We start from the raw sequence: 27,291 nt of genomic DNA, 5'->3' as shown, positions 1-27,291 counted from the left end.
GTTAAGTTAGAAGTCTTCTTAAGGGGAAGAATTTCAGAGATGATTGATATAATAATTGTTGTCACAAGTTTCACTGACTGAAAACATGCAGCTCCACATTGGCTGCAAATGGTCCTTGGGTCTTCCCATAGATCTCTCTGGGAAGAAATGTTGGACTATTGTCCATGTTGTATTACTGTGAGACGTTCTGTGTCAGTAGCTTATAGTATTAGTAATAAAGGAATTCTTCCTCTTAATGCTGCACTTCTTCCAAAGAATGAGCAACTAACTTGCCTATCACAGATAGCTTATTGAGCCCCAAAATCAAAATAGAAAGGGGGATGGGGATATTTACTTGATTTTCTCCTTCCACACAAGTTGAGAAACTAAACATAAGAACACTTTCCTTCCCATATATTTTCATGTATACACCTTCACCTGAATTCTCATACTGTACCCTATATTTTCCTTTCATCCACTCCCCTCCATCCCCCTTCTCTGATACCTTTTTTGTATGCCATGTACAGTCCGCCATTTGTGCACCAATATGTTAATATCCTCCAGTATTATGGCTGCTGAAGCACTCCTTCACTTCCATTAGGATGTATCCATCAGCACCCTTCACCTTTTGTCTGCCCAACTCAGCCTCTCTCCCCCCCTTCACCCTTTTCGCTTCCTTCCAAAATACCATTTTGTTCTTTTAAAAAATTTCTCTCTCACATACCCCATCTCTCTGACCCTGTGCGAAGATCAGGTGCTGGTGGCCGTCAGGGCCACAGGTCCTTAAGGAGATGGGGTATGTTATGTCCATTTGATATTTGCATGGGAACTTTGACAACTGCCTTCCATCCTCTTGAGTTGGAACCATCTCCTGTTTTCAATCTTAGAATATGGTGCAGCTGCTTGTAAGCTGGAGTACTGTAGAACTTTGTACCAAAATACTCCACACTAACAATCCCTAAATTACAATGCATTATGTCTCTCTCTCTCTCTCTCTCTCTCTCTCTCTCTCTCTCTCTCTCTCTCTCTCTCTCTCTCTCTCTCTCTCTCCTCTCCTCTCCTCTCCTCTCCTCTCCTCTCCTCTCCTCTCCTCTCTCTCTCTCTCTCTCTCTCTCTCTCTCTCTCTCTCTCTCTCTCTCTCTCTCTCTCTCTCTCTCTCTCTCTCTCTCTCTCTCTCTCTCTCTCTCTCTCTCTCTCTCTCTCTCTCTCTCTCTCTCTCTCTCTCTCTCTCTCTCTCTCTCTCTCTCTCTCTCTCTCTCTCTCTCTCTCTCTCTCTCTCTCTCTCTCTCTCTCTCTCTCTCTCTCTCTCTCTCTCCTCCTCTCTCTCTCTCTCTCTCTCCTCTCTCTCTCTCTCTCTCTCTCTCTCTCTCTCTCTCTCTCTCTCTCTCTCTCTCCTCTCTCTCCTCTCTCTCCTCTCTCTCTCTCTCTCTCTCTCTCTCTCTCCCCCTTCTCTCTCTCTCTCTCTCTCTCTCTCTCTCTCTCTCTCTCTCTCTCTCTCTCTCTCTCTCTCTCTCTCTCTCTCTCTCTCTCTCTCTCTCTCTCTCTTCTTATCACTCTATCTCTCTTACTGTTCTCTCTCTTTCTCTTTCTTTTCTATTCTTTTTCTCTTCTCACATACTTCCCCATTTCTTCTTTGCAGCGTCTTCATAAGCTTGCTTCTTTCTTGTCACTGCCACCTTCAACTCTTCATTCCTCCATTTGACATTGAACTTTGAAAAAAAAAAAAAAATCTATTTGTATACTAAAGGCTTTTTTTCCTCTTATAAGGGAGGTAGCCAGCCAAGGCATGCACCCATCCCACTCCCATCCATTACCTGTTTCCCTTTTATATTAGCTCCTCATGGATGAAGGGTCATCCCTGTCTTATGCCCTATGAAAAGAATAAGATGTTTTGGAAGGAAATGAAGAGAGTGGGGGGAGAGAGAGTCGGGTAGAAAGGAATAGGTAAAGTGTGCAGATGGACATGTGTTTATGGAGGCGAAGTTGATAAGGGGAGATGGCTAGATTACTTCAGAGAATTGCTGAATGTAGAGGAAGTTTATGGAGGAATGTGGAGGTGGATTGATTGTGGTAGTAGGAGGTGCTAGAATGACTGATGGGGAAAGGAAATGACAGACCGTAGAAAAAGGCACCTGGATTGGAGGGGTGTCGTGTCGAGTGTCTGACATAAGGTGGAACTGTGAAAGTGGATTGGATAGTGAGGTTGTTCAATCTGAGCCTAAGGGAGGGGAATGTGTCAGAAGGTTGGAGGAGTACTTGTATAGTTGCACTTAACAAAGGAAAGGGGGACAAATGTGATTGTAGTAGTTTTGGAGGGATCAGTCTTTTGATTGTAGTTGGAAAGGCGTGTTGGAAGATGTTGATTGCAAGGATTAGGAGAGGAACAGAGGGAGTACTTGGGGAGGAACAATTTGGGTTTAGGAAGTGTAGAGGATGTGGGGATAAAAATTTTGTTGTAAGGCAGATATGTGAGTGTTTGGTCAAAAGGTAAGAATTTTTATTAGTCTTTCTTAGATCTGGAGAAAACTTATGAAAGGGTCATAGGAAGGCATTGTGGGAAGTGTTGTATATGAATGGGATAAGGGAAAAGTTGTTAAGGGTGGTCAAAAGCTTTTTATGCTAGCTTGTATTAGGATTAGAAATGATGAGATTGAATGGTTTGAAGTGAAGCTGGGGTTGCATCAGAGGTGTGTAATGTCATCATGGTTGTTCAGTGTCTATCTGGATAGGGTGCTAGGGGAGGTAAATGCAAGAGTGATGGGCAAGGGATTAGCGATGGTTCGTGAGAGTTGAGAGAAGTAGGAGGTGAGTCATTTCTTTGCAGATGACAACTGCAACCTTGTGTGTTAAAATTAAAGAAATAGTTCCATAATCGTTACCTTGAATTTCACTGACTGGACTCTCAAAACCCCACAGTATCTGACAACAGTCCTTTAGTCCACATCTCTCTGTAAGAAACATTTGACTGTTGTAACTGTTGTATTAGTGTTTGGCTGTTTCTGTGTTACTGGCTTGTAGTAGTACAAAGGGAAGAGTTGCCAATTGTCATCTCTTCTTGGGCAATAGAGAGATAATTCTCTTGGATGTCTGTCTTGCAGGACTACCATTTGCACATACCTATTGTTAATCCTCTACATACATACATATATACATACACTTATACATATGTAGATATATACATATATATTTGAGGGTTGAATACTCTTTATAAAGTATTCACTGGCATTTATGAAATAACATATACCTTAGTCAGTGTGTTCCATAACAGTAATATATATTTGCATAGATGAAGCATGATCCCCTTATAGTTTTGCTAATGATACAACATCATTTAAGACTTGGATAGGGAGCAGTTGTATACCAAATTCTCACAATAAATTTTCAATATTATTGGATTAAAATAATGGTCTTAGCATTCAAAAACTATTTGATTTCATGATTGTTAAAATAGGCATGCTTAGACTGGATTGTAATGCTTACTTTTATCCAACAGCAGGACTCGAGAAGATTGATATCAGAAGGGGAAGGTGTTGGTGGTGATGTGGGAGTGGGAGATGGTGGAGGTTGCAGCAACACTGCAGATGGAATTGGTGTTGAAAATTTGACAGCTGGAATAGAAACGATGCCTCATATGCCATCAGTTATCAACAACGAACTCTTTAGTCATGTTCTTAATGATAGGTAAGAGAGTAGCTGTGCTAGTTGCTTACAGCATTTGTGCTTGTTCTATGTTTTTCATAGAGCTTTCTTACAGTTTATTTATTTATTTGTTTATTTATTTTTCTGATTGATTGATTTATTTGTTTATTTATTTATTGATTTATGTGTTTATTTTTGTATCAATATAGTCAAAACCAGAGGACTATAGTGTACCCTTGTTAGTTGTATCATCCTTGTTATTAAATGTGCTATTTCAGTTTTGCTACATCTTTGATATCAAATGCTTGATAATTATGGTTTTGCCAAGCCCCCAACAAAATCCAGCCCAGTACCTTCAACCACTGTGGCCATGTTTAGCTTTGCTGCCTTTTTTGCTTTGTTTTTGCTTGTCAGATTAAGATTTCTTAAAAATTTTTGACAGTTTAGTGGCAGACTGTAAACCCTTAGAATGGCTTTGCTTAGTTGTAGGAGAACGTGAGGTAAGTGAATCCCGTGCGACTTGTTGAAGTGGTTCATCGTGCAACATGTGACACATATGCCTTCATTTTTTATTTTCATGTTAAGGATGTGTGGGGTTGACGTCGGATTGTCCTCTGCTACTACCACTACCTCAACCCTGATCACCACCACCACTGCCACCACCACCACAACTACCATCTCAGTTCCTCCAATGTATACTTCCTGTGTTACCACTTCCTGTACCACATCCATCAACAATCATATGACAACCAGTAACCAGCATCCTTTTGAAACACCCACACCCAGCGCTGCCTCAGAATCCGAGTCCAGTGAGCACCCAGAAGGCAAGCATACCACTGATCGCAAGAAGAGACACAAAAAACCAGCCGTGCCCAAACTGAAGGTGCTGAGCGTGAACGACACCATGGTTGAATGTCAGCTGGAGACAATCAAGCAGAAGACTGTCACCTTCAAGTTTGACATCACAGACAATGATCCTCAAGATGTGGCCAACTCTCTGGTTAGTTGTTCAGTGCTTGTAAAGATTTGAAGCTCTTAGTAACCCCTTCTAGATAATTCTTATATATCCCCTGCTCTCTCCTCCTCCTCTCTTTCTTTCTCTGTCTCTCTCTGCATCTCTGTCTCTCTCTCTTTCTCTGTCTCTTGCTCTCTTTATCTCTTACTCTATCTCTCTTGCTATCTTTGTTTCATGCTCTCTTTGCCTCCTGCTCTCTTTACCTCCTGTTCTCTTTGCCTCCTGCTCTCTTTGCCTCCTGCTCTCTTTGCCTCCTGCTCTATTTGCCTCTTGCTCTCTTTGCCTCTTGCTTTCTTTGCCACTTGCTCTCTCTCTCTCTCTCTCTCTCTCTCTCTCTCTCTCTCTCTATCTATCTCTTTTTTCTTTCTTTTGTTCTTTCTTTCTTTCTTTGAGAGAAGATTAGTCTCCATTTGTAAAAAGAATGCGATGGAGGTGAAATGTTGAATTGTGAAAAGCCTCATGTTAGTATTTCTGCATACCATACAGTGGAGTGTCTTTTTATTTACCTAGTTGTAATATACAGGAGGGGAGCTATGCTCGTGGTGACCCGTCTTTGTATCTCTCCGCATCAAGTTTTATCTTAAATTCTTGTATAGTGTTTGCACATACTGTTTTATTGTCTAATATGTTCCATGTGTTAATCGCTCGGTGTGGGAAACTGTTCCTTTTCAAGTTTTTTCTATAACTATCTTTTTTCAGTTTTTTTCCGTGTCCTCTCGTTTTACCGTCGTCCCACACTAACAGGTCGTTCCTGTCTAAAACTTCCATTCCTTTCATTATTCTGTAGATAGTCAGCAAATCTCCACTTTCTCTTCTTTGTTCCAGAGTTGGTAGGTTCAGTTTGGATAGTCTTTGCTCATATGTTAGTTCGGCGAGAGTCGGTGCTAGTTTGGTTGTCGCTCTTTGTAATCTTTCTAGTTTCTTAATATTCTTTTTGGTACTGGGTGTCCAAAGTGATGCTGCGTACTCAAGTTTTGGTCTTATTAGTGTAGTTAGTATTTTCTTTATCATTTCTTCATCCATATAAGTAAATGCCATTTTGATTAACCTCAATAAATTGTAGGTTTCTCCGAATATTTTATTTATATGCTTATCAGGTTTCATGTCCTTTCCAATCATCACTCCAAGATCTTTTTCAGAGTTTGCTTTTTTTCTTTTTTCTTCTCCAATTCTGTAATCTTTTGATATTCTGTTTTTACTCTTTCCAAATTCCATTATACTGCATTTCTTTATATTAAATTTCACTTCCCACTTTTGAGTCCAATTCCATATCGTGTCCAGATCTTGTTGCAATGAGTTGCAGTCCTCTTCCGTTTTTACCTTCTGAAGTAATTTTGCATCATCTGCAAAAAAATTCATATAGCACTCCATGCTTTCATTCATGTCATTAATGTATACGGCGAACATGATCGGGGCCAGTACCGATCCTTGCGGGACACCACTTTTTACTTCTTCCCAATTGGAGAATTTTTCTCTTATTACAACTCTCATTTTCCTCCCAATCAGGAAGTCTTTCATCCATTCCAGTAATTTTCCTCTGATGCCACCCATTGACTCTATCTTATTTATTAGTTTCCTATGAGGTACCTTATCGAATGCCTTTTGCAGGTAGAAAAGCACAGTCCGCCCATCCATCTCTTTCTTGTATTATGTCTACTAATCTTGAGTAAAAGCAGATCAGATTTGTTGTACATGATCTCCCTTGTCTGAATCCAAATTGATTTGGGTTCAGTATAGATTTTTCTTCCAGGTAACCCATCTGTTTTTAACAACTCTTTCACAAATTTTTGCTATTGTGCTTGTTAGTGAGACCGGTCTGTAGTTAGATGGATCTTCTTTATCACCTCCCTTATAAATTGGTACAATGTTTGCCTTTTTCCACTCCAATGGTACTTTTCCTTCTTTAGTGAGGATTTAATTATATATTTTGTCAGTTAATTCCTCCATACATTCCTTCAGTATCCAGTTTGCAATTCTGTCTGGGCCATGTGATTTTCTGACATCAAGGGTTTTAATTTGATCACTGATTTCTTTTTGTGTTACATTTATTTCTTTCATTGCTGGGGATAATTCTCTCTACCTACACTGTTAGGCGAGTTTTCTATTGTGAATACTGATCTGAAGTGGTTGTTTATAATTTCAGCCATTTCCAGTTCTTCTGTATATTCCTTTTTATCTTGGCGCAGTTTTTCTATTTCTTGTTTGTTTTTCAGTTTTCCGTTTACATATTTGTAAAATTGTTTGGGTTCTTCCTTACATTTGTCTATTATATTTTTTTCATAATTCCTCTTTTCATCTCTGCGTATTTTTACATATTCATTTCTAAGTTTGATGTACGTTTGCCATTTGCTTTGTTTCTTATCTCTTTTCCACTTTTTCCAAGCTTTGTCTCTTTTTTCCTTAGCTTCACTACATCTTTTGTTGTACCAGCTCTTTATGTATGCCTTTTCCATTTTTTGTTGTGGTACTTATTTGTTCACTCCTTCATTATAAATTTCTTTTAATATGTTCCATTTTTCTTCTATCCCTATATCTTCATTTTGGAATTTTTCCCAGTTTGCATTGCAAAAGAATGTTTTAAGTTTCTCAAAGTTTGTTTTATTATACATAGGTCTTCCTATTCTATGTTTATCATTTTTGCTTTGTTCCATTTGTTCTTTCAATTTCATTTCTATTAGTATCTGGTCACTTTTTCCTATCGGAGTTTTATAAGAATCTTTTTCAATAATCTCAGGTTCTGTCGTAAGTATTAAGTCCAATTTTGAGGGTTCTTCATTTCCTCTGTATCTAGTATTTTCTCTAATCCGGTTCATTGTGTATTCAATGGTCAAGTCAAGGAGTACATTGCCCCAGTGTTTCTCTCCCCCCTTCACTGTCATTTCTTCCCAGCATATTTCTTTTGAATTAAAGTCACCCATAATTACTGTATTTCCTCCATCTTTCAGTGTTTCAATTAATTCATCTTTTGTATCTTCTAGTAACTCGAAATGATCCCTTTCTGTCCAGGCTTGTGTTTTAGGAGGTACATATACCACTGCAAATTTTCTTTTCTTCATTTGTTTACCTTCGACTTGTACTATAATTGATTCTACATTGTTTTTTCCTTCAGTTATTTTTGTTACAATCAAATCTTTCTTGGTCAATATTAGAACTCCTCCGCCCTGTTTGTTCTTTCTATTCTTCGTCCAACAGTTGTATACTGCACAATGAAATGCACTTTCATCATTTGTCCTTTTTGGCTACCCCCCTGGTAAGGGGGAAAAAAGCCTTGGTATATGTATGTATGTATGTATGTATCATTTGCATCTTGATTATATGTATCACAAAAAAAAGAAAATAATATTTTTTATTATTCTTGTCTTTGTAGGTGATGACAAGTTTACTCCCAGAAACTCATGCCGATGCATTCATAGCTGAGATTGAAGAAATCATTCGGAAGCTACAAGCCAATCCTAATGTAATTCCTGATGTAAAATCTCATAGGCATGAACATCATACGAGATCTCCTTCGTCATCGCGTAAACATCGTCATGAAGATGGTGAAAATCGGGTAAGTTTTACCTGTGTTGGCTGGGGTGTTAGTGTGAAGCATGATGGTATTGGTGGATGAAAGAATTACCATACTGTAGCCTTGGTTGTGAATGGCAATTTTTTTGTTTTTTTCCCTTTTTTTCCGTAATCAAGTCACTACATTGGTATTTTAGTTTGATATGTTCATATATTTTTTATTTATGTAATGACAAACCAGTGATTTTAATTTTGTGGATTTGGTTTTGAAAGGCTGTTAATAATGAAATTTAGAATTGACAGGAAATACCTTCATAAAACTTTTTAGGGCACAAGGTATTGTGTTATTTTCATAGATACGTGGTGGAAATACATATGGTTGAATATTTTTACAGAGCATTATTTTGTAAATTTCTTTTATTATTTCTTCACCTCAGCATACATGATCACTATTAAGTATTTTTTTGCAAAAAAAAAAAAAAAAAATTGTGTATTTGACCATTCATAGATTGGAATGATATCTCTCCTTTTCCTTATTGAAACATTTTAAGATATTTTAAAATGCATCTGAATTATCAGACAATTGGACATTGTTATAATTGTTGGAGTATTATGCAACATTCATTTGGGCCTTGTTGTCATGTAGTTGGTGTTGATAAAGCCTTTCGTTTTGTTGAAAAGTGAACTGAAAATATGGCATTATCTCTGCATGGTTTATATATATATATATATATTTTTTTTTTAATTAGTCATTGCATTTGTGTGTACACTTTAAGAATTGTTGAGACATTGTGACAGGTGGGAAAGGTCGGTGATGAAGACACGAATTAGAATCCAGGTTTATTTCTGACTACTTTTGCCCACTGCTTCTGACCCAGGGCAGTGGACAGGATGCAGGGATGACCTGTCATCCAGGAGGTGCCAAGATAAGAGGGAGGGAGGAGGGTGGAGGGGAGTGGAATATATAGGAAATGGAATGGGTGGGAGTGGTTTCTATGCCTTTTTCTTTTTAGCTACCCCCCCCCCCCATGTAAGGGGGAAAAAGCCTTTGGTATATGTATGTACTTTTCCCCAATAAGGCTTCTTCAAAGAAGCCCAATAAGGTTTCTTCAAAGAAGAAGCCTTATTGGGAAGTAAACTTGGACTCCAATTTGTGTCTTCACCCACCTTTCCCACTTTTAAGAATTATCATAATAATTGTTGCCTTGAGTTTCACTGATTGGAAACCCACAGCCCCACATTGGCTGGCATTGATCTGTGTATCTTTATAAGATCTCTGGGAAGAAACATTCTGTTCTCTGAGTTGCATTCATGTGGCATTCTGCTTGTAATTGTGGTGGGGTCTCTCTCCTCTCCCTCTTTCCCTTCCTCTCCCAGCTGGTGCCAACTGGTGACATTGAAACATTACAAGTATATGAAAGTCCGCTTTTCCCCCATATGAGAGCTAGATGGCCGAGTCAGGGCACATGCACAAGACTCATTTGACCACTTTCATCTAAGTACTTTGGGGATGAAGGGTTTCCCAGTCCCTTGCAACACTTCATTGGTGAGGAAAAACATGAGCAAGGCACAATTCCTCTGTAGCAGGGTCTAGCAGCCAAAGCTAGTTTACTCCTCCCCCCCCCCCAATTCACTATGTGACAACCCCTTTCTTCATCCACTGAAATTATGAAGAAGAAAAATGTCTTTTTTGGGCTGTAGTATCCCTTCTTCCATTCACAGTCTCCTTCCATTTACTCCCTAACTTTTGCACTTTATCTTCCCTGTTCGACTTGTGTTTTCCATGCATCAAAAATCCCCTTCACTCCATACATAGAAACATACCTACATAAATACAACAGCAGTCAATAACTCTTTCCGGAGGGATCTGTGGGAAGATCTGAGTTCTGTTGCTTGTTTTGGTTGATACTGATGAGGTTTGGCAAAACTTGAGGCAATCAATCATTTAATCAATCCATTGCCCAAGGTCTCATTTGCAGGACACCCAGAGCTCCCAAGTAACTCACAAAAGCCACCAAATTAAGCCTTTGTTCACCAAAGGAAGAAATATTGTGTTATTGTGTAGGGATAACTTGGGTGGGACAGTATAGGATGAGGAGTTTGTTGTCTTCAGAATGGTGGTTATATCTGGGACAGTTTGTTTTTGTAGCCAGGCCTGTTCTGCATCGGTATTGGTTTAATGTTGTTTGGTGTCTTAGTAGTATGCTGCTAATTTGGTTTTGTGTTGCATTCAATTAGTTGGTTTTATGAGGATGTGTAGAGTGAGAAGTGTAGAGGTGAAGCTGAGAGCTGCAGTGAGATGAGTGAGTAGGATTGAGGGGTTTTGCTGTGTACCAGTGGTGAGTGTTTAGGTTTGTGTATGGAGTTGTTCTCCAGGGATATTTGTGATGCATTGTGTTGTTATTCTGAATGCTGAATTTTGTATTCTTTGTCAGGTGTAATTGATGTCCCTGATTGTTAGGAACCTTGCTGTTGGGGTGTAGTCAAATGTGGTTCTCAAGAACTTTGTTCATTGTGATTAAAGTTTCCTTCAGCTGACTGAAGCCTGTACTAGCTACTGATCTTAATATGTTTAATATATATTTTATTTTCATAGTTAGGTTTTTATCTGAGCATATGTGTATCAAGTGTGAGGTCTAGGATTTTATGGATCTTTTCCAGTAGAAAGATATGGCCATTCAGTTTTTCTTTTGGATGGTTCTTTGATTCATGGTTGTCTGGAGTGAGTAAAGTTACTGATGGTTTCTGAGGAAAGGCCTCCATTTAATGTTTTCTAAGCCATTGTTATAGTTGGTCCAAGTTCAGATGTTCTTGGTAACTATTTTGTAGTTGCTATATCGGGTTATTATCATTATGTTGTCAGCAGTAGAGGTAAGCACTTTGTTGTTATGCTTTGGGCCTGGTGTTGGGAAGAGGTTGAAAAATGCAGGTGAGAGGAGAAAGCTGAAAGTAACATGGGCAAATGTGAGGTGGTGAGATGTACAAGGAATGATGATGTAGATGGGTTGAAAATGAGTATAAGAGGTGAGAGCATGAATGAAATGGAGAGTTTGAAATATTTGTGGTCACATGAATGGAGGAATGGAAGTAAAGGTGAATTATAGAATAAAGGGGGCAAGTAAATGTCTTGGGGTAATGAAAAGTGTTGTGAGAAATAGGTATCTGGATATGAACTCAAAGAGAAAGTTGTATGAGGGAGTGCTTGTATCCATGTATTCTCTGAATGTGAAGGAAGGAGAAAGGGACCTAAACATATTAGAGATGAAGTGTTTGAAAAGTATGGATAGATGGATAGTCCAAAATTTAGGGGTGAAGTAGAGCTGTCAGATGGAGTAGATTAAAGAGTGCTGAGATTTGGTCATATGGAAAGAATGAGTGAAGAAAGACTACAAAAAAGAGAATGGAAAGCCAAAGTGGATGGGATGAACTTGAAAAGACTAAGAATCAAGTAAAGGGGGCATTGGATGGGAGAGGAATGTCTATTGAATAAAGCCCCCCCCCCAAAAAAAAAAAAAAAAAATAGGAGTGAATGGTGAGTTGTTATAAGTAGATGAAATATTGATGTGGTTTGAAGGGATGTTCTTGTCTGCTACATAAATCTGTGATGAATAGATAGGGGGATGTTGCCATATAATGAAGCAGTGGGGGTAAACCAACTCAACTTGTCAGACCCTGCTGTGGAAGAACTGTGTCTGGCTGCATTGCCTGTGACCTGAATGGTGTGGCAGGAATCAGGGATGACCCTTCATTCATGAGGTGCTAAGATGGGAAGTTGATGAATGGCCATTGGATGGGTGTAGGGTGGATGCATGCTTTGACTCAGCAACCACCTTATAAAGGGGAAAAGGCCTTTTGTTGTGTATGTATGTAGATGAGAAGAAAATCCCTTTGGACCATGTCATCCTCTCATCCATTCAGTCTTCCTGCACTCGCACTACTCGACTCTTTGTTTGTCTTTCTTTACCTGTTCATATGTGACAACTATCTCAACACTCTTTGATCTGCCCTATCTGCCAGCTCTTTACACACCCCACTCTGCTTTGCCTCCACATTTCTCAAAATATCCTTCCTTGTTACACCTACCAATGATGGGAAGAACACTGAGAGACCGAAAGAGAGCAAGTTGGGTGAGAGAGCAGACTAGAGTGAAACATATTGTGGAGGCAGTAAAAGAGAGGAAGTGGAATTGGGCAGGTAAGTTAGTGCGAACGACTGATGAGTGATGGAGCAAGTGTGTTACTGAGTGGACCCTACAAGATGGGAAGCATGGAAGAGGGAGACCAGACAGAAGGTGGAGAGACGAGATCGAGAAGTTTGCAGGAATGACGTGGCAGAGGATGGCACGGTCGTGTGATTCATGGAATGCTATGAAGGAGGCCTTTGTTCAGCAGTGGACTCAGGATGGCTGATTTGATTTGATTTGTTACACCTACCATATTCCATAAATACTTCATCTTTAACATAATTAGGTTCTTCCTTTCTTCCTCCTTCAGAATTCATGTCTTTACCCTTTATAGCACTGTTGGCACAATCACTCCCTCATACAACCTTCTCATTGCATTCATCTACAGATACTGAAAAAGAATAACAAATTCGTCATTTTGTTTGCTTTTGCTGGATTTCTTCGGTTTCACTTCTTGAACTTGTTTTTTGTAGTGGTTTTAACTAAGCATGTAATGTTGATTGATAAGAATATTTTCTTTTTGAAAATCTCGTGGGTCATGTTGGGCAGTTGGATTTCAAAATGCATGTAAATAAATAGAATGAATTGTGGTGAAAGAAAACAGTCACTGCAAATGGAGCACAAAATATATGTTGGCATTTTCATGGGATTTTATATCTAATATTTTCATCTATAGAATTCTTGTTTTCGTGTGCTATATTACAACAAGGCCCAGATGTATTTATTTGTGCATTTATGTCATGTTATGCATAATTTACTTTAAAACACTTTGATTAAAGTCTCATCCAGCAAGTGCAAAGAACTTATTGCAGAGAAAAGTTTAGTAAAGTCATATATATTCGAAAAGGTTATCTCTAGTGAGTATGTATATTGTCTTTGTGCGGCACTGTAGGCCCGTTACCTGGTGAGGAAGTTATGTCGGGCGTCGCCTAAGTCCCGACGCAGACGTCACAGTGCTGTAAGTAATTCAATGGCCTTACTCTGGTTTTGTAAAGGTTCCCAGCTAGTGGAAGCTTTAGGCCCAGATGAACCCACGGACCGTAGCAGCCGCTGGTCATGCAACCAACGGGAAACATCATAGGCCCCATGTTGGTTGCATTGCCACGTCTTCGCACTTCAACTCTTCTGCTGAGCACTGTCCCTTCTTTCTTGCTACACCATGCATTCACTTGATATATGCCAAAGACACTAACCAAAGCTCTTTCTTTGTACTGTTGTAAACCAGTTAGCAGGTTGAATAGTTTGTGTAGCACATTTTGGATTGTTGGGTCTCCATTAGATAAACATGTGGTGTACAGAAATATAGATGCCAGGGTGTAGATTGTGATTCTTCTGTTTCCATATGAGCAGAATGTTGTGCAGTATCTCTTTTGTGATAGTACTTTATATCCCACCCTTCCTGTTCAGGTTCTCTGCCACCTCCAACCCTGTTTCCAGTTTATCCACTACTTCTTTTTAGAAGTTAAACTATTACCTTTTCTGTTTCCTATACTATATCCTTTCCCTAAGTATTTGGTAACCTCATCCATAGTAGCTCTTTGCCAGTGATTTGCCATGCATATTCCCACACCAGTTACCTATTTTTCTCCTAATATTCTATATCCATACTCTTTTCTCCTTTTAAATGTTGCTGAGTTTAACTTCATCAATAGAATCTTTGAAAAATGTTTGTCTTTGCACACCAATTATTGACCTTGCACTGCTTCTGAAACTCCCAGTTCACCATGTCATGCTTCCACTTTTTTCAAAACTCCAGCTGTCCACTCTTTTCCCTTTTTAATGCAGTTATCCCAGAATGATAGATAATGTCATATTCATAAATGCAATTAAATTTATATCTTGTGAACTTGGTCTCATATTTTGTTACATTTTCTCCATTCCTCACCTTTTTTTGTTTTATTTTAACATATAGATAACTGCCACTTACTCCCATCATATGTCAGGCCTTGATAATAAGGCATTTTCAGGGAATAGAGAGAAGTAATGGTTTGAGGTGAATGTAGTGTTGCATCAGAGTTGTGTGGTGTCATTATAGTTGTTCAACATGTATATGTATAGGATAAGGGAGGTTAGCACAAGGGTACAATGTAGAGGTTTGGAAATGATGAGTGAGAATGGAAGGACATGAGAAATGAACCAGTTGTTATTTGTGGATGAATCTCCAATCAGTCAATCTGTCGCCCCAGGTGCCTCTTGCAAAAGATTCATAGCCTTCATGGTAACTGGCAACAGCTTTCGGGTGGTTCTGCAAGTCACTTTGAGAAAATATATTGTGTTGTCTAGGGATTGTTAGTGTGGGGCATTGTAATATGAGGTGCTCTGTTTTCTCTGTGTGGTTGTTGCATCAGGGAGACATTGAATCTGTGGTTAGGCCTAATCTGTGATGGTACTGTTTCAGTACTAGATGGTGTTCAGAGTATAGTCGTGCCAGTGTGGTTCTTACTAGATGTGGGAGTTTTTTCTGTGATGCTTATGTCTGGGGGCTGTTAGTGGAGTAGTTTGGTGGTCTGTCTTGAGGGGCTTGTTATCTGAGTGTGTATGTGTTTTTGTATGGATGTTTTCTGTGGTAAAGGTAGTAAATTGTCATAAATTTCTGAGTAGTATGCTGTTGGTATATATTTTTTTGTCTTCGTGTTCTGTTGGTGGAGCTTGTGAGATGTAGTGTAATGGTTATGTAGTATTAAGGGCTTAGATGTAGAACTGTTTTCCTCTCATTTTCATGTGGTGTTCTATGAGTAGTATTGTGGTTCCTATATACAGGTGTCCAATTGCGGTGGTTTTGGTTTATCTTGTTATTACTCTCAGTGCTCTATTCTGTAAAGTTTGTGATTTGTTTACATTTATCTTACTGATTCTTGGGAACCATGCTGTGGAGGTATAGTTGAGGGTGGTTCTTATGAATTGCTTGAAGATAGTGGTTATTAGTTTCTTTCTGTTGTGCTTATGATAGTTTTAGATAGGAAAGTTTTCTTGTGCAATGGTTTTAAGCAAGTTAGTTTTCTTGTATATTCTTGCTGTCAGGTCCTTTATATTTGGGCTGAAAGGGATGTAGTATCAAAAGTTAGGCCTAGAATACTAGGGTTCTTTTCCAATGGAAGGATTTGAACAGTTAGTTTTAATATATATAAATATATATATATTTTTTTCATGGTTGGGTGTGAGCAATGTCGTTTGATTTCTGGGATGGGGCTTCCATTTTGTCATTGTGGAGTGATTGTTTTAGCACATTTCACCCTGTCTTCTTTAATGAAGCAGCTTTGTTGTGGATGTGCTGTGTCTTGTGACACTGCTTCTGACCCAGGGCAGTAGGGGAGATGCAGGGATGACCTGTGATCCAGGAGATGCCAAGATTAGAGGGAGGGAAGAGGGTGGAGGGGAATGGAGTATGTTAGGGATGGAATGGGTGGGAGTGGTATATATGCCTTTGTTTTTTGGCTACCTCCCATGTAAGGGGGAAAAAGCCTTTGGTATATGTCTATAAGTAGGCTTGGTTGTTTATTGCTACTACATACATACATATACCAAGGCTTTTTCCCCCTTCCAAGGGAGGTAGCCAAAAAGGGAAAGGCACAAAAACACTCCCACCCATTTCATCCCTAAATACCCTCCACACCCCTCCCACCCTTCCTCTCATCTGAGCACCTCCTGGATGACGGGTCATCCCTGCACCCTGCCCACCGCCCTGGGTCAGAAGCAGTGTCGCAAGACACAGTACATCCACAGCAAGGCCGCTTCATTTAATCGGCGACCCCCCCTCTCCGTCCCCCTTTGCATATAAGGCGAGGACGGGGAAAAATCCCTTCGGGCTGCGTCAAAATTTACTCGCACATACTACCCCACCCCCCACCCCCCCACCCATTCCTCCTCATGCAGTCACAACATCATCCATATACAACCATTCTCCACTCACCTCTGTCTTCCGTCCTCTCCCTTCCTTCCTCAACAGACATTCCCCTCTTCCCCAAAGCCCCCTTCACCCCATCCATCCACCTCATCCTAGGACGTTCCCTCATGTTCACTCCCTCCACATCTGCCTTCCATACCTCTTTTACTAGTCTTTCTTCACTCATTCTTTCCATGTGTCCAAACCATCCTAATATTCTTTCATCAACCCTATCTCCCAAATCCTTTTTCACCCCTGTTCTCCTCCTCACCTCCTCATTTCTCACTCTATCCAGCCTAGTAACCCCCACCATACTTCTCAGACACCTCATCTCAAACACATTCAAACTCCTCCTCTCTTCTTCTCTTATGTTCCACGTTTCTGCCCCATACAGTGCTGTTGGCACAATCACTCCTTCATACAGTCTCCTCTTCGCATCCATTCCCAAATGTCTATTCCTCATTACACTCTTTAAACCACCAAGGCATTTACTCGCTTCTCTCAATCTACATTCTACCTCCACCTTCACTCCACCTTTTCCTGCTACACTTGCACCCAAGTATCTAAAACTATCCACTTCCTCCAGTCGCTCTCCCTTAATGTTCACTTCCAGTCTACTGCCACTTTCACCCCTTGTACATCTCATCACCTTACTTTTACCCACATTTATCTTTAGCTTTCTTCTATCACATACTCTCCCAAACTCTGCCACCAGCTTCCTCAATCCCTCCTCTGACCCTGCCACAAGCGCAGTGTCGTCCGCAAACAACAGCTGGCTCACCTCCCACTTTTCTCCATTTTCTTTAACCATCTCCAATCCCTGACTCACTACCCTAGCATTCACCTCTCGCACCACCCCATCCATGTATAAGTTGAACAGCCACTAATTTGTATTTTAAAGTACTGGGTTAATGTTGTCAAGTCATCTGCCTATGAGAGAGCATTGGTGTTTAGTACTGGTTCTGGAGTTTGATGATCACTCATGAAGAGATTGAACAGTAAAGGTGAAAGTATTGCACCAAGAGGGACTCCATTTTATAGCCTTTATGATCCTAAGATTTGGTTGTTTTGGGTTATTCTGCACCGTCTTCTTGCTATGAAGTTTGTTATCTACTTTTTGTTGTTACCATAAATGTCCTAATGGTCTTTTTGGGTAGTATGTGTCTAGGGACCATGTCAGAAGCCTTGCTTATGTCTATGTCTACCATAACTGGTCTTTCTGGTAGACATAGGCTGAGCGGGTTAGGGCATCGTTATTTGCGGCGAAGGTCGAGGTGAGGGCGGTTCGAATCCTGCCACCAGCGAAGTTGAACCAAGGGCATGGTTCATTAAATTCCATGCTACAAAGTCCTTTGTGAGGGGCACTGTCCTAGCCTCCCGATAGGGGGGAGTGTGTGACGTTAAACCATATCATTGTTGTTGTTGTTGAATCCATCCAGCACTTGTTTGATGTTTGTGAGCAATGTGATGGTGGAGTGTCTCTTCCTTGAATCCATGTTGATTAGGAGAGGTAGGCATTTCTGATTTGATTCTTGCTGTTATTTGTCTCTCTATTAGTTTGGATATTATGGACAGTAGTGACGAAAGATAATGATGCAGGCTTTTCATTTATTTATTTATTGTTTATTTTTATAATCATTGCCTTTTTAAGGAAGTTTCAAAATGAGGATTAAGTGAGCTCTTTTTCCAGATGTTTGGGATTTTGTTGTGCAACGATAATGTCAGTTAATGCTCTTATGAATGTTTGAACAAGTGCATACAGAAACCAAAGTCTCCCCTACAGAACATATAAAAATGACAGGAACACAATTCTATGCCAGAACCTTGCATCACTTCACACTTCACCACAACCCTTCACACTACATTTCACAAGCACCACCAACAGAACAAAGATTGGCCAATCTGGAACTACCAACCCTGAAACAAAAAAGTGAAAAAGGAGATCTACTGGTCATTTACAGAATTATGAAAGGGATGGAAGTCCATGACAGAGAAGATTTATTAAAGAGAAAAACAAGAGGACATGAAAAGAAACTAAAAAAGGATAGATATAGAAGTGATCTGAAAAAGAATAGTTTCCCACACAGAGTGGTGGATATCTGGAACAAATTGGATGAGGCAATAATGTGTGCAAAAACTATACAATAATTTAAAAACTAGATGCTGAGAGATACAAAGATGGGTCACTATGAGCATAGCTCTCTGCCCAGGATGTAACACTTCACCCCATACCATACAACACATAATGGAAGACTGCATTATACACAATCATGCACGCAAACAACACAACATACACTCTATAAAGGATTTGTGGGAAAACCCAGTTTCGGCTGTGGCCTTCCTTGGGGAGACGGGACTGCTCGGACAGACAGTCTAGGGAACGACAACAACAACAACAACCCATATAATACAGCTAGGTAAATACACACACACAGAATATGCAGCAATTCAGGAAGGAATTGAAAAAAGATCATGAAAAGGATAAGATATCTTTTAAGGAATTCAGCAACAAATGCAGGAGAATGCTAAGGAAACAGTCATTCAGGTAATCAAGGAAAAGGAAAATTTGGTTAGAGATACAGTACACAAAAAGAAGTGTATAGTTGTATTTGGTCTAAAAGAAAAAAGAACCCAGTAAGGTTCGTGAGAGAAAAAGAAGAGAAAAAATTAGCAAGAAATGTTTTGATAGTACAAGATGAAGAGCAACAATTGGAAAAGGAAATAGAGGAAGTGCATAGATTGGGAAAATGTGTACAAGAAGGAAATCAACCCCTAAAGATCACATTAAAGTCACAAAGAGCAGTGGAAGAGATACTAACAAGAACAGGAAAGTTGGTAAATATTGATCACTATAAAGATGTATGCATAAGAAGAGATATGAACCTTAAGGAAAGAGAGAGAGAGAGAGAGAGAGAGAGAGAGAGAGAGAGAGAGAGAGAGAGAGAGAAAACAGAGACTGGGAAAAATAAATTCTTTCGGAGAGTGTTAGACATGAGACAGAAAATGGTATGGTCAAGAAAAGGAAATGAAAGGAACAAAGAATGAGATGGAGAGTGCAGAAAATTAAAAGTGGCCCATACTAATATCAACTTATTTATTTCAGGATTTAATGAGCTTAATGATTACTTGTTGAAAATGGATTATATAATCACTGGCTTAGAAATAGAGAGGAAAAATAAGGTAGAGGAGTCTTGTTCTTGGCCAAGAAAAATTTAAATGTGACAAAAGTTATGGAGGGAACAGTGCGGACATGGTTACGAAAAGAGTTGAAGATAATGACATGAAAAAGAGAGTGTGGTGATTTATGTGCCCCCAAAAATGGGTTCTTGGAGAGGGATTACTCTAAAATATTAGAAGATACAAGGCTTTCATTAAATGGGGAGCTGAAAGATGGAGGCAATGTGGTACTTATGGGAGATTTTAACAGCAAAGATGATAGTGAAAGGTGGAGAGGAATTATGGGGAAATGTATATCTTGACATGACTGTGGAACATACAATGACACAATGGGTAAAGGAAAATACCAGATATAGAAATGATGAAGAACCATCAAGATTAGATTTATTCTTTACATCAGAGAGAAATGGAGAGAAATGAGAAATACAGAAAAGAGAGACTGGTATATAGTAAAACAGACTTTGCGAACTTAAGAATTTTTTTCAGGAAGTGAGTTGGGAAAAATTCTACAATGAAGAGACATGAATGGAAGAAAAATGGAAGATTCCTATGGAAACATAAAATGAAGGGGTATATAAATATGTACCAAGACAAAAACAGGAAAAGGTGTTTATTAAGTGCTGGTTTAACAGAAGGTGCAGTGAGGCAAAAGAAAGAAGAGAGCTTGGAAAAGATGGAAAAAAGAGAAAAATCCTAGAAAGTGGTAAATATATATCAATGAAAGGAATGAATAAGTAGAAATAACCAGGGAAGAAAAAAGAAATTATGAAAAAGACACAACAGAAAAATGTAAGGATCAACCAAAACTGTTGTGTAGATATGTGGATGGCAAATTGAAAAACAAAACAAAAAATAGAAAAATTATGCCAAAGGAATATGGAATACACAGAAGATAAAGAAATGGCTGTGGTGATGAATAAACATTTCAAGTCAGTTTTCACTCTAGAAAATGTGTGGCACTGGGATGAAGGGCAAGAAGCGAGATCCCCCTCCCTATGGAGGAAATAATAGGAACATGAGCAGAAATAATGGACCAACTAACAAACCTTGATGCCAGGAAATTGCATGGCCCAGATGGAATTGCAAACTGGATACTAAAGGAATGTAGAGAAGAAATGGTAGGCAAAATATATATAAGATGCTCACTTAAAGAAGGAAAAATACCAGAAGACTGGAAAAAGGCCAATATAGAGGAGAAAACAAGTAAGACCCAACAAATTACAGAATGGTTTTCCTTACAAGTACTGTAGCCAAAATTGTGAAAAAGTTATCAAACAGATGAACAAAACATCTGGAGAACAACATACTAAACCTGAGACATTTGGATTCAGACAGGGAAGATCTGATCTGTTTCTACTCAAGACTATTAGATATGATATAGGAAAGGGACGGATGGGCTGATTGTGTTTTCCTAGACCTACAAAAAGCTTTTGATAAAGTGCCACATAGAAAACTATTAAGAAAACTGATAACCATAGGTATACAAGGTGAAGTACTGGAATGGACGGAGGATTTCTTGCATGGAAGAAAAATGAGAGTAGTGCTCAGAGATAGGAGTTATACTTGGGAAGAAGTGATTAGTAGAGTTCCACAGGGATCTGTACTGGGTCCAATAATGTTTGCTATTTATGTGAATGACATGGCCAAGGGTGTGGACAGTTACATGAGCTTCTTTTTACCTAGTTGTATTATATGGGAAGGGAGTTATGCTTGTCTTTGTATCTTTCAGCGTCAAGTTTTTTCTTAAAATCTTGAATAGTGTTTGCACACACTGTTTCTTTGTTGATGACTCAAAGTTGTTGAGAAAAGTGAGGACTGAAATAGACTGTGAGTCACTGCAGAGAGATCTGAACAAACTTTGGGAATAAAGCCAGAAGTGGGAAGTGGACTTCAACATTAAGAAAGTAGTATAGTGGATTTTGGAAAAAGTAAAAACAGGATATCGGGACAATATAAAGTCAGTGAAAAGGAAGTAAAGAAAGTGGGATTTGAAAAAGAAATAGCTCTACACAGAAAAAAAAAACCTAAAGCATACAACTCAGACACTCAAAACATCCTCACAAAAATACATACACACAGATCACTAAACTAGTCCTTCAAGATAGACTACCAAACTCAATAAACCAATAACAACTGCCAGGCATAAACATTACAGAAAAAACCCTCCTACACCTAATAAGAACCACACTGGTGTACCTGTGCTCAGGACACCATCCAGCATTAAAACAATACCAACACAGATTAGACTTGGCAACAGATTCAAACTGCCCCAGATCCAACAACCACGCAGAAGACACAGAATAATTTATACCATGATGCCACACACAAATACTCCTTAGACAACAATACAGGGCTATTTTAATTTACCTGAATGCTGCAGCCCTGCAAGAGAGACCAGGGGAAACAGATTGATTAATTAATTGGCCAAAGTTTTTGAGGTGGATGTATGGCACTGGCTAATTGTAAGGAGGTAATGAAGTAGTTGGTGACTGATTTTGGAAAGCTTGTGTAAAAGAAGAAAACTATGAGTGAATGTGGACACAAGAAAAGTGATGAAATATTCAAGGTGTGATGGTTGACCATGCATATTAAAGTTGAGGTGCTCCAGGAAGAAGAGTTTCACATATTGGAGTTCTATGGGGCAGTGAATGTAGGAATGGGTGTGGAGGCGAGTTATAGAGCACACAGGAAGTATATGCCGGGTGGAATGAAAAGTGTTGTAAGAAATAGGTTTTAGGGGATGGATACAAAGAATATTTTGTATGAAGGTGGTTGAACCCATGGTACTGTGTGGAGCATGCTTGGAATATAGAGGAAACAGAATGTTTTTGAGATCAAGTGTTTGAGAAATATGATAGGTGTTACAAGAATGGATAAAATGAGAAATGTGGAGATGAGGCAGAGAATGGTGGTGGGAAGGGAACTGTTAGATTGGGTAGATTAGAGAGTGCTGAAATAATTTGTACATATAGGAAGAATGAATGAGGAAAGACTTACAAAGAGTGTGGAAAGCATAGGTGGATGGAGTGAGCCTGAGTGGAAGAGAGATTGTGATGCATGAATAATGTCTGTTGAGCAGGGAAGAAGGATTGCAAAAGATAGGAGTGAATGGAAGGAAATTGTGAATAGATGAAGAGATGACACAGCTCAAAGGGATGTTCATCTCATATGTTTCATAAGTTATTTTCACTATATAAGAAATGGTGGGGGTAAATTACTTTCGACTCTCAGGCTGAACTGTGGAAGACCCATGCCTTGCTGCATTGCCTATGACATAAGCAGTGTGATGGAGGACTGGGCAACCTTTCATCCCCAAGGTGCTGAGATGGGAGGACTTTAGTGCATGATATAACTGTATGTATATGTTGCATATATATATTCACTGGGATTAAAATTATGTACCTACAAGCAATGGTCTTGTGAAATGGAATATCAGAGAGAATCGTCTCCTTGCTGTCAGGGTGGTAGGGGTGGTTGAATAAGTCTTGGTTATGATGTGGGTGTTCTATGATATATTCAACCCACTTATAAAGGGGAAAGGGCCTTTGGTACATACATACTAAAAGGTCTTTTTCTCCTTATAAGGGGGCAGTTTATTCAAAGCATATGCTCAAGTTCCTCCCATCCCATGCCCATTCAAAACCTATTGGTCACCCCCTCTCATCTTAGCACTTCATGAATGAAGGGCCTCCCCTGTCCTCTGCCATACTGCTGAAGTCAAAGACAATGCAGAAAGACAGTGCTTCCACAGTGAAACCCAACATTTGGAGATGGTTAACCCCCACTACTTTATTATATTGGGGGTGGGTGGGAAATAAACTCATCCACTTGAAAAAAATAAATGTAGAGCAGACAAGAACATCCCTTCAGGCCATATAATTTTCTTCATCCACTTACAACCACTCATTCACTCCTACATTTTGCATCCTTTCTTGCTCAACAGATAATCCTCTTGCATCTAGTGTCTCCTTCACCCTGTCCACTTATTTAATTTTTGGTCTTCCCCTCAAGTTTCCTCAGTGCACTTCTGCTTTCCACACTCTTTTTGCTAGTCTTTCATCAGTTGTTCTTTCTGTATGCCAAAACCATCTCGGCACGCTTTGATCTACCCTGCCTTGTCTCCCAACTGTCTTTCCACCCTTGCTCTATGCCTCACATTCACATTTCTATCTCTATCCTGGTAACATCTACCATACTTTTCAAATACTTCATTTTAAACATGCTTAAACTATTCCCTTCTGCCTCCTTGAAATTGCAGGTCTGTGCACCATACAGTGCTGTGGACACACTCACTCATACAACCTTCTCTTTGTGTTCATCCCAAAGTACCTATTTCTTGTAACACTATTTATTCCCTTTAAAATTTACTTACTCTTTTCCTTTATAATTCACCTCCATCTTCACTTCTCCATTCACTGCCACATGTGACCATAAGTACTTAAAGCTCTCCACTTCCTCCAGCCTCTTACTTCCATTCCTCCACTATTATCATTTCTATATCTCATCACTTTGCTTTCGCTCACATTTACTTCAGATTCCTCCACTCACAGATCCTCCCAAACTCAGCCACCAGTTGTTTCCATCTGTCCTCAGACACAGCCCCAATGCTCTGTCATCCTCAAACAACAACTGGCTCATCTACTACCTTAGTATTTTGAGATGATCCTAGAGGATCAAATTTTATTTCATCACTCGCGTCAAAAGTGCCAAATTATCACAAATTCAGAGTTACTGTATGTCAGATTATTGAGGGTTGACTAGTTCTTTTTGTGAGGTGCTTTCCTTCCTCCAGTCTTGTTGGTAGAATTTCATTTAGCTTTGTAGGTTTTGTTGTAGCATACATGTGGTATGTTGGTAGATAGTAAGCAGATTAACTAATGTTATTTATGACAGTGAATGTTAGAGTAGGTGGTTACCTGTTCTATGGGAGGGAAGCACTGTAGTATTGCTAATTTATCAATAGCAATATTGCTAAATGAAGTGCATTTTTCACATGATTTAAGGAAAAGAATTAAAGAAAGACATGTAATAGGAATGAAAAGGGTGAGGATGATACTTTGCAATCAATGGTGTATTAGTTTCAAGAGAAAATTAAATTATTAGGTAATGTTCATGGAAATGAGAACACAATATCCTTGGTACAAAAGAAAGAAAAATATTGAATTTTGTTTCTTGTGATGATAATTTTTCCATATTTGCTATATATACAAATAGAGCACAAGAAATGTTTACGATAGGTGGTGGCGTGTTCAGACGGTAAGCAGATTCAAGATGAAAAATAAAGTTATATGAAACTGATGTTAAATGAGGAATAGAACTGACAGATATAAAAAGTTAGTTCACCTGTGATCCCACACAAATAGTAACACAGGTAATTTGCAGGTAAGTCATATGAGGAGAGGCAGGAATCACTAGACCTGCCAGTTTGAAGGCTTGAAGAGAAAGAAGGAACCTAATTGCTGTGTTCCAGGCAATGAAGCTGGGTGGACAAAGGTGACAGAGATTTCTTGGTCTGGGGTAAGAGGATTTCAAGAAGTCATGGTCACGAACTTAGAAAAGAAAAAAATAAAGGGAGAGGAGGGAAACCCTGAAAGATGACCCCACAAGTGTAATTCTATTTCTATATATAACTAGGTAAATATATACAATCACTTTATACACAGAGTCACCTCAGGATTGGAATAAACCTATCATTAACCCATTTACTGTACAGTAGGTTTTCTGAGACTGAATGAAATGTCTGACAATTGTCAAAATATAAATACAAATTGGTATAAGCAAGGATATGGTTAATTGAGAGTGTTAATATTTTGTGCAATGTTTTCCCTTAGTGATAGCAGCCAGGATAAAGGTGCATCTTAACATTGAAAGGGTTGGCTATACATATGTATGTTAAGTTCCAAGTGTTTGTCAAGATGTTGACTATAAAACCATAGGAAGGATGATTAACAACAAGAACATTTATAAAGTTAAACAGAAGCAAATGATAATTTAATTAAACAAGAAAAAGAATTCAGGAAGAAACATTGGATTATTTGTGTGTTTTTTTATGTTAATGGCTGAAAGTAGTAGGAAGAGAGGAAAAGGTGTAAGAAATACAGTTGAAGTTGTCAGAGAGATCTAGGGCTCAGTCTGAAGACTAAGTGTCAGCCCTTTAGGGCTGCATTTCCTGGTGGATGTGAGGAATTTTATGGGTGTTGAAAATAAGCAGCTTCACTGTTCATCTTGAAGGGCCACCACAAACAACCTGTCAATGGTCCCTGTGCATGTATGTGTGTTTTTGTACTTACCTATTTATAAAATGCAGGAAAGGAATTAATGCTTATGGGGACCTGCCTTTCTCCAATTACCACATCAAGTTTCCAATTCACTATATCATCTTCCAAGGTATTTCAGTTGATGCATCTACATGGAAATTATGTTTTTTTTACATCCTTTAGATACAGACAGTGTTTTTAACCCATTAAACTCCGATGACAAGATTCTTGTCATTTGGTCAAATAAAACAAAAAATCATAAAACACCAAAATGTTTGATCAAACACCAGAAAAATATGACGTCAGTCCTCGCACGAAGCGAGGACTGACGTCATATTTTTCTGGTGTTTGATCAAACATTTTGGTGTTTTATGATTTTTTGTTTTATTTGACCAAATGACAAGAATCTTGTTATCAGAGTTTAATGGGTTAAGCTTGTTTCCATGACCATGTGATGCTCTCTTCTCCCAAACCAAGAGATTTCTGTCAGTTTTATCTACTGTCTTTAATTATCTGAACACTGTGATCTAGTCGCCTATATCTCTCTTTATTTCACTGATGAGAGGTCCAGTGCTTTTAATCTCTTTTCATATGTTTTATCTGCAAGACTATATGTGTGCGTTTACTTAATTGTACTATGCAGGAAAGAAACTGTGCTCATGGGGGTCATACCTTTATTTTACAATCATATATAGTTTTAAAATCGTGTATAGTTCAAGTTTGACATCTTCAACCCTAATTGTGGTTCTTCAGGGACACATTGGAAGGAAGTGGATAACACATGTAAGGGAAATTTGTAATACATTAGAAGAGTTCATCATTGATTTTTGGAACACATGTAAGGGAAATTTGTAATACATTAGAAGAGTTCATCATTGATTTTTGGAATATTAACATATATACATACATATACCAAAAGGCCTTTTCCCCCTTATGAGGGGTGGCTGAGTCAAAGGATACACCCACACATCCATTCCACACTCATCCAAAACACTATTCATTGTCCCCCCCATTTTAGGACTCTGCTTAGGTCAGAGGCAATCCAGTACGACACCACTTGTAAAGCAGGGATTGACAATCAGAGCTGGTGTACCACCGCAGCTTTGTTATATGGTGCCTCCCCCCCTTTCCATCCACTCTAGAAATTTACAGATAAGAACATAATTCCTCATTCATATACAAGTACTCCTCATTTACTCCTATCTTTTGCACTCTCTTCCTTTGCTTGACCGACATTCCTTTTTCATCCAATGCCTTCCTTACTCCATCCATCCACCTTATTCTTGATCTTCCCTACAAGTGCCCTCCATCACCTCTGCTATCCATACCATTTTCGCTAGTCATTAATAACCCATTCCTTCTATATGCCCATTTTAGCATTCTTTGATCAATTGTATCTGCCAGCTCTCTTTCCACCCCTACTCTCCCTCACCTCCACATTTCTCACTCTATCCATCCTCATGACTCCCTCCATACTTCTTAAATACTTCATCTCAAACACGTTTAAGCTTTTCCTTTCTGCCTCTTTCAGATTTCTCTGCTTCATACAGTGCTATGGGCACAATCACTCTCTCATACAGTTCTCCTTGTGTTCATTCATGGATACCTGTTTCTCATGACACTTATTCTCCCTAGTCATTCAATTGCTTCC

The 27,291-nt window shown here is 39.0% G+C and overlaps 1 protein-coding gene across 30 annotated transcripts in view; it reads left to right on the top strand.

Moving 5' to 3' along the window:
- LOC143040991 (uncharacterized) overlaps positions 1-27,291 on the top strand; it is a 577,258-nt gene that overhangs the window by 505,353 nt on the left and 44,614 nt on the right. For 26 of the 30 annotated variants that reach the window (XM_076212488.1, XM_076212484.1, XM_076212489.1 and 23 more), the window contains 4 exons: positions 3,473-3,660; positions 4,204-4,618; positions 8,001-8,183; positions 13,216-13,281. In XM_076212488.1, the coding sequence (XP_076068603.1) occupies positions 3,473-3,660; positions 4,204-4,618; positions 8,001-8,183; positions 13,216-13,281 (852 nt within the window). The remainder of the gene's footprint in view (positions 1-3,472; positions 3,661-4,203; positions 4,619-8,000; positions 8,184-13,215; positions 13,282-27,291) is intronic. The other 4 variants (XM_076212469.1, XM_076212497.1, XM_076212478.1 and 1 more) reach the window with 3 other exon arrangements.

This window comes from Oratosquilla oratoria, chromosome 30 (assembly GCF_046742065.1).
Source record: "Oratosquilla oratoria isolate Oo_2021 chromosome 30, ASM4674206v1, whole genome shotgun sequence".
Classification (NCBI taxonomy): Eukaryota; Metazoa; Arthropoda; class Malacostraca; order Stomatopoda; family Squillidae; genus Oratosquilla; species Oratosquilla oratoria.
This window is presented reverse-complemented; position numbering and strand designations above follow the sequence as displayed.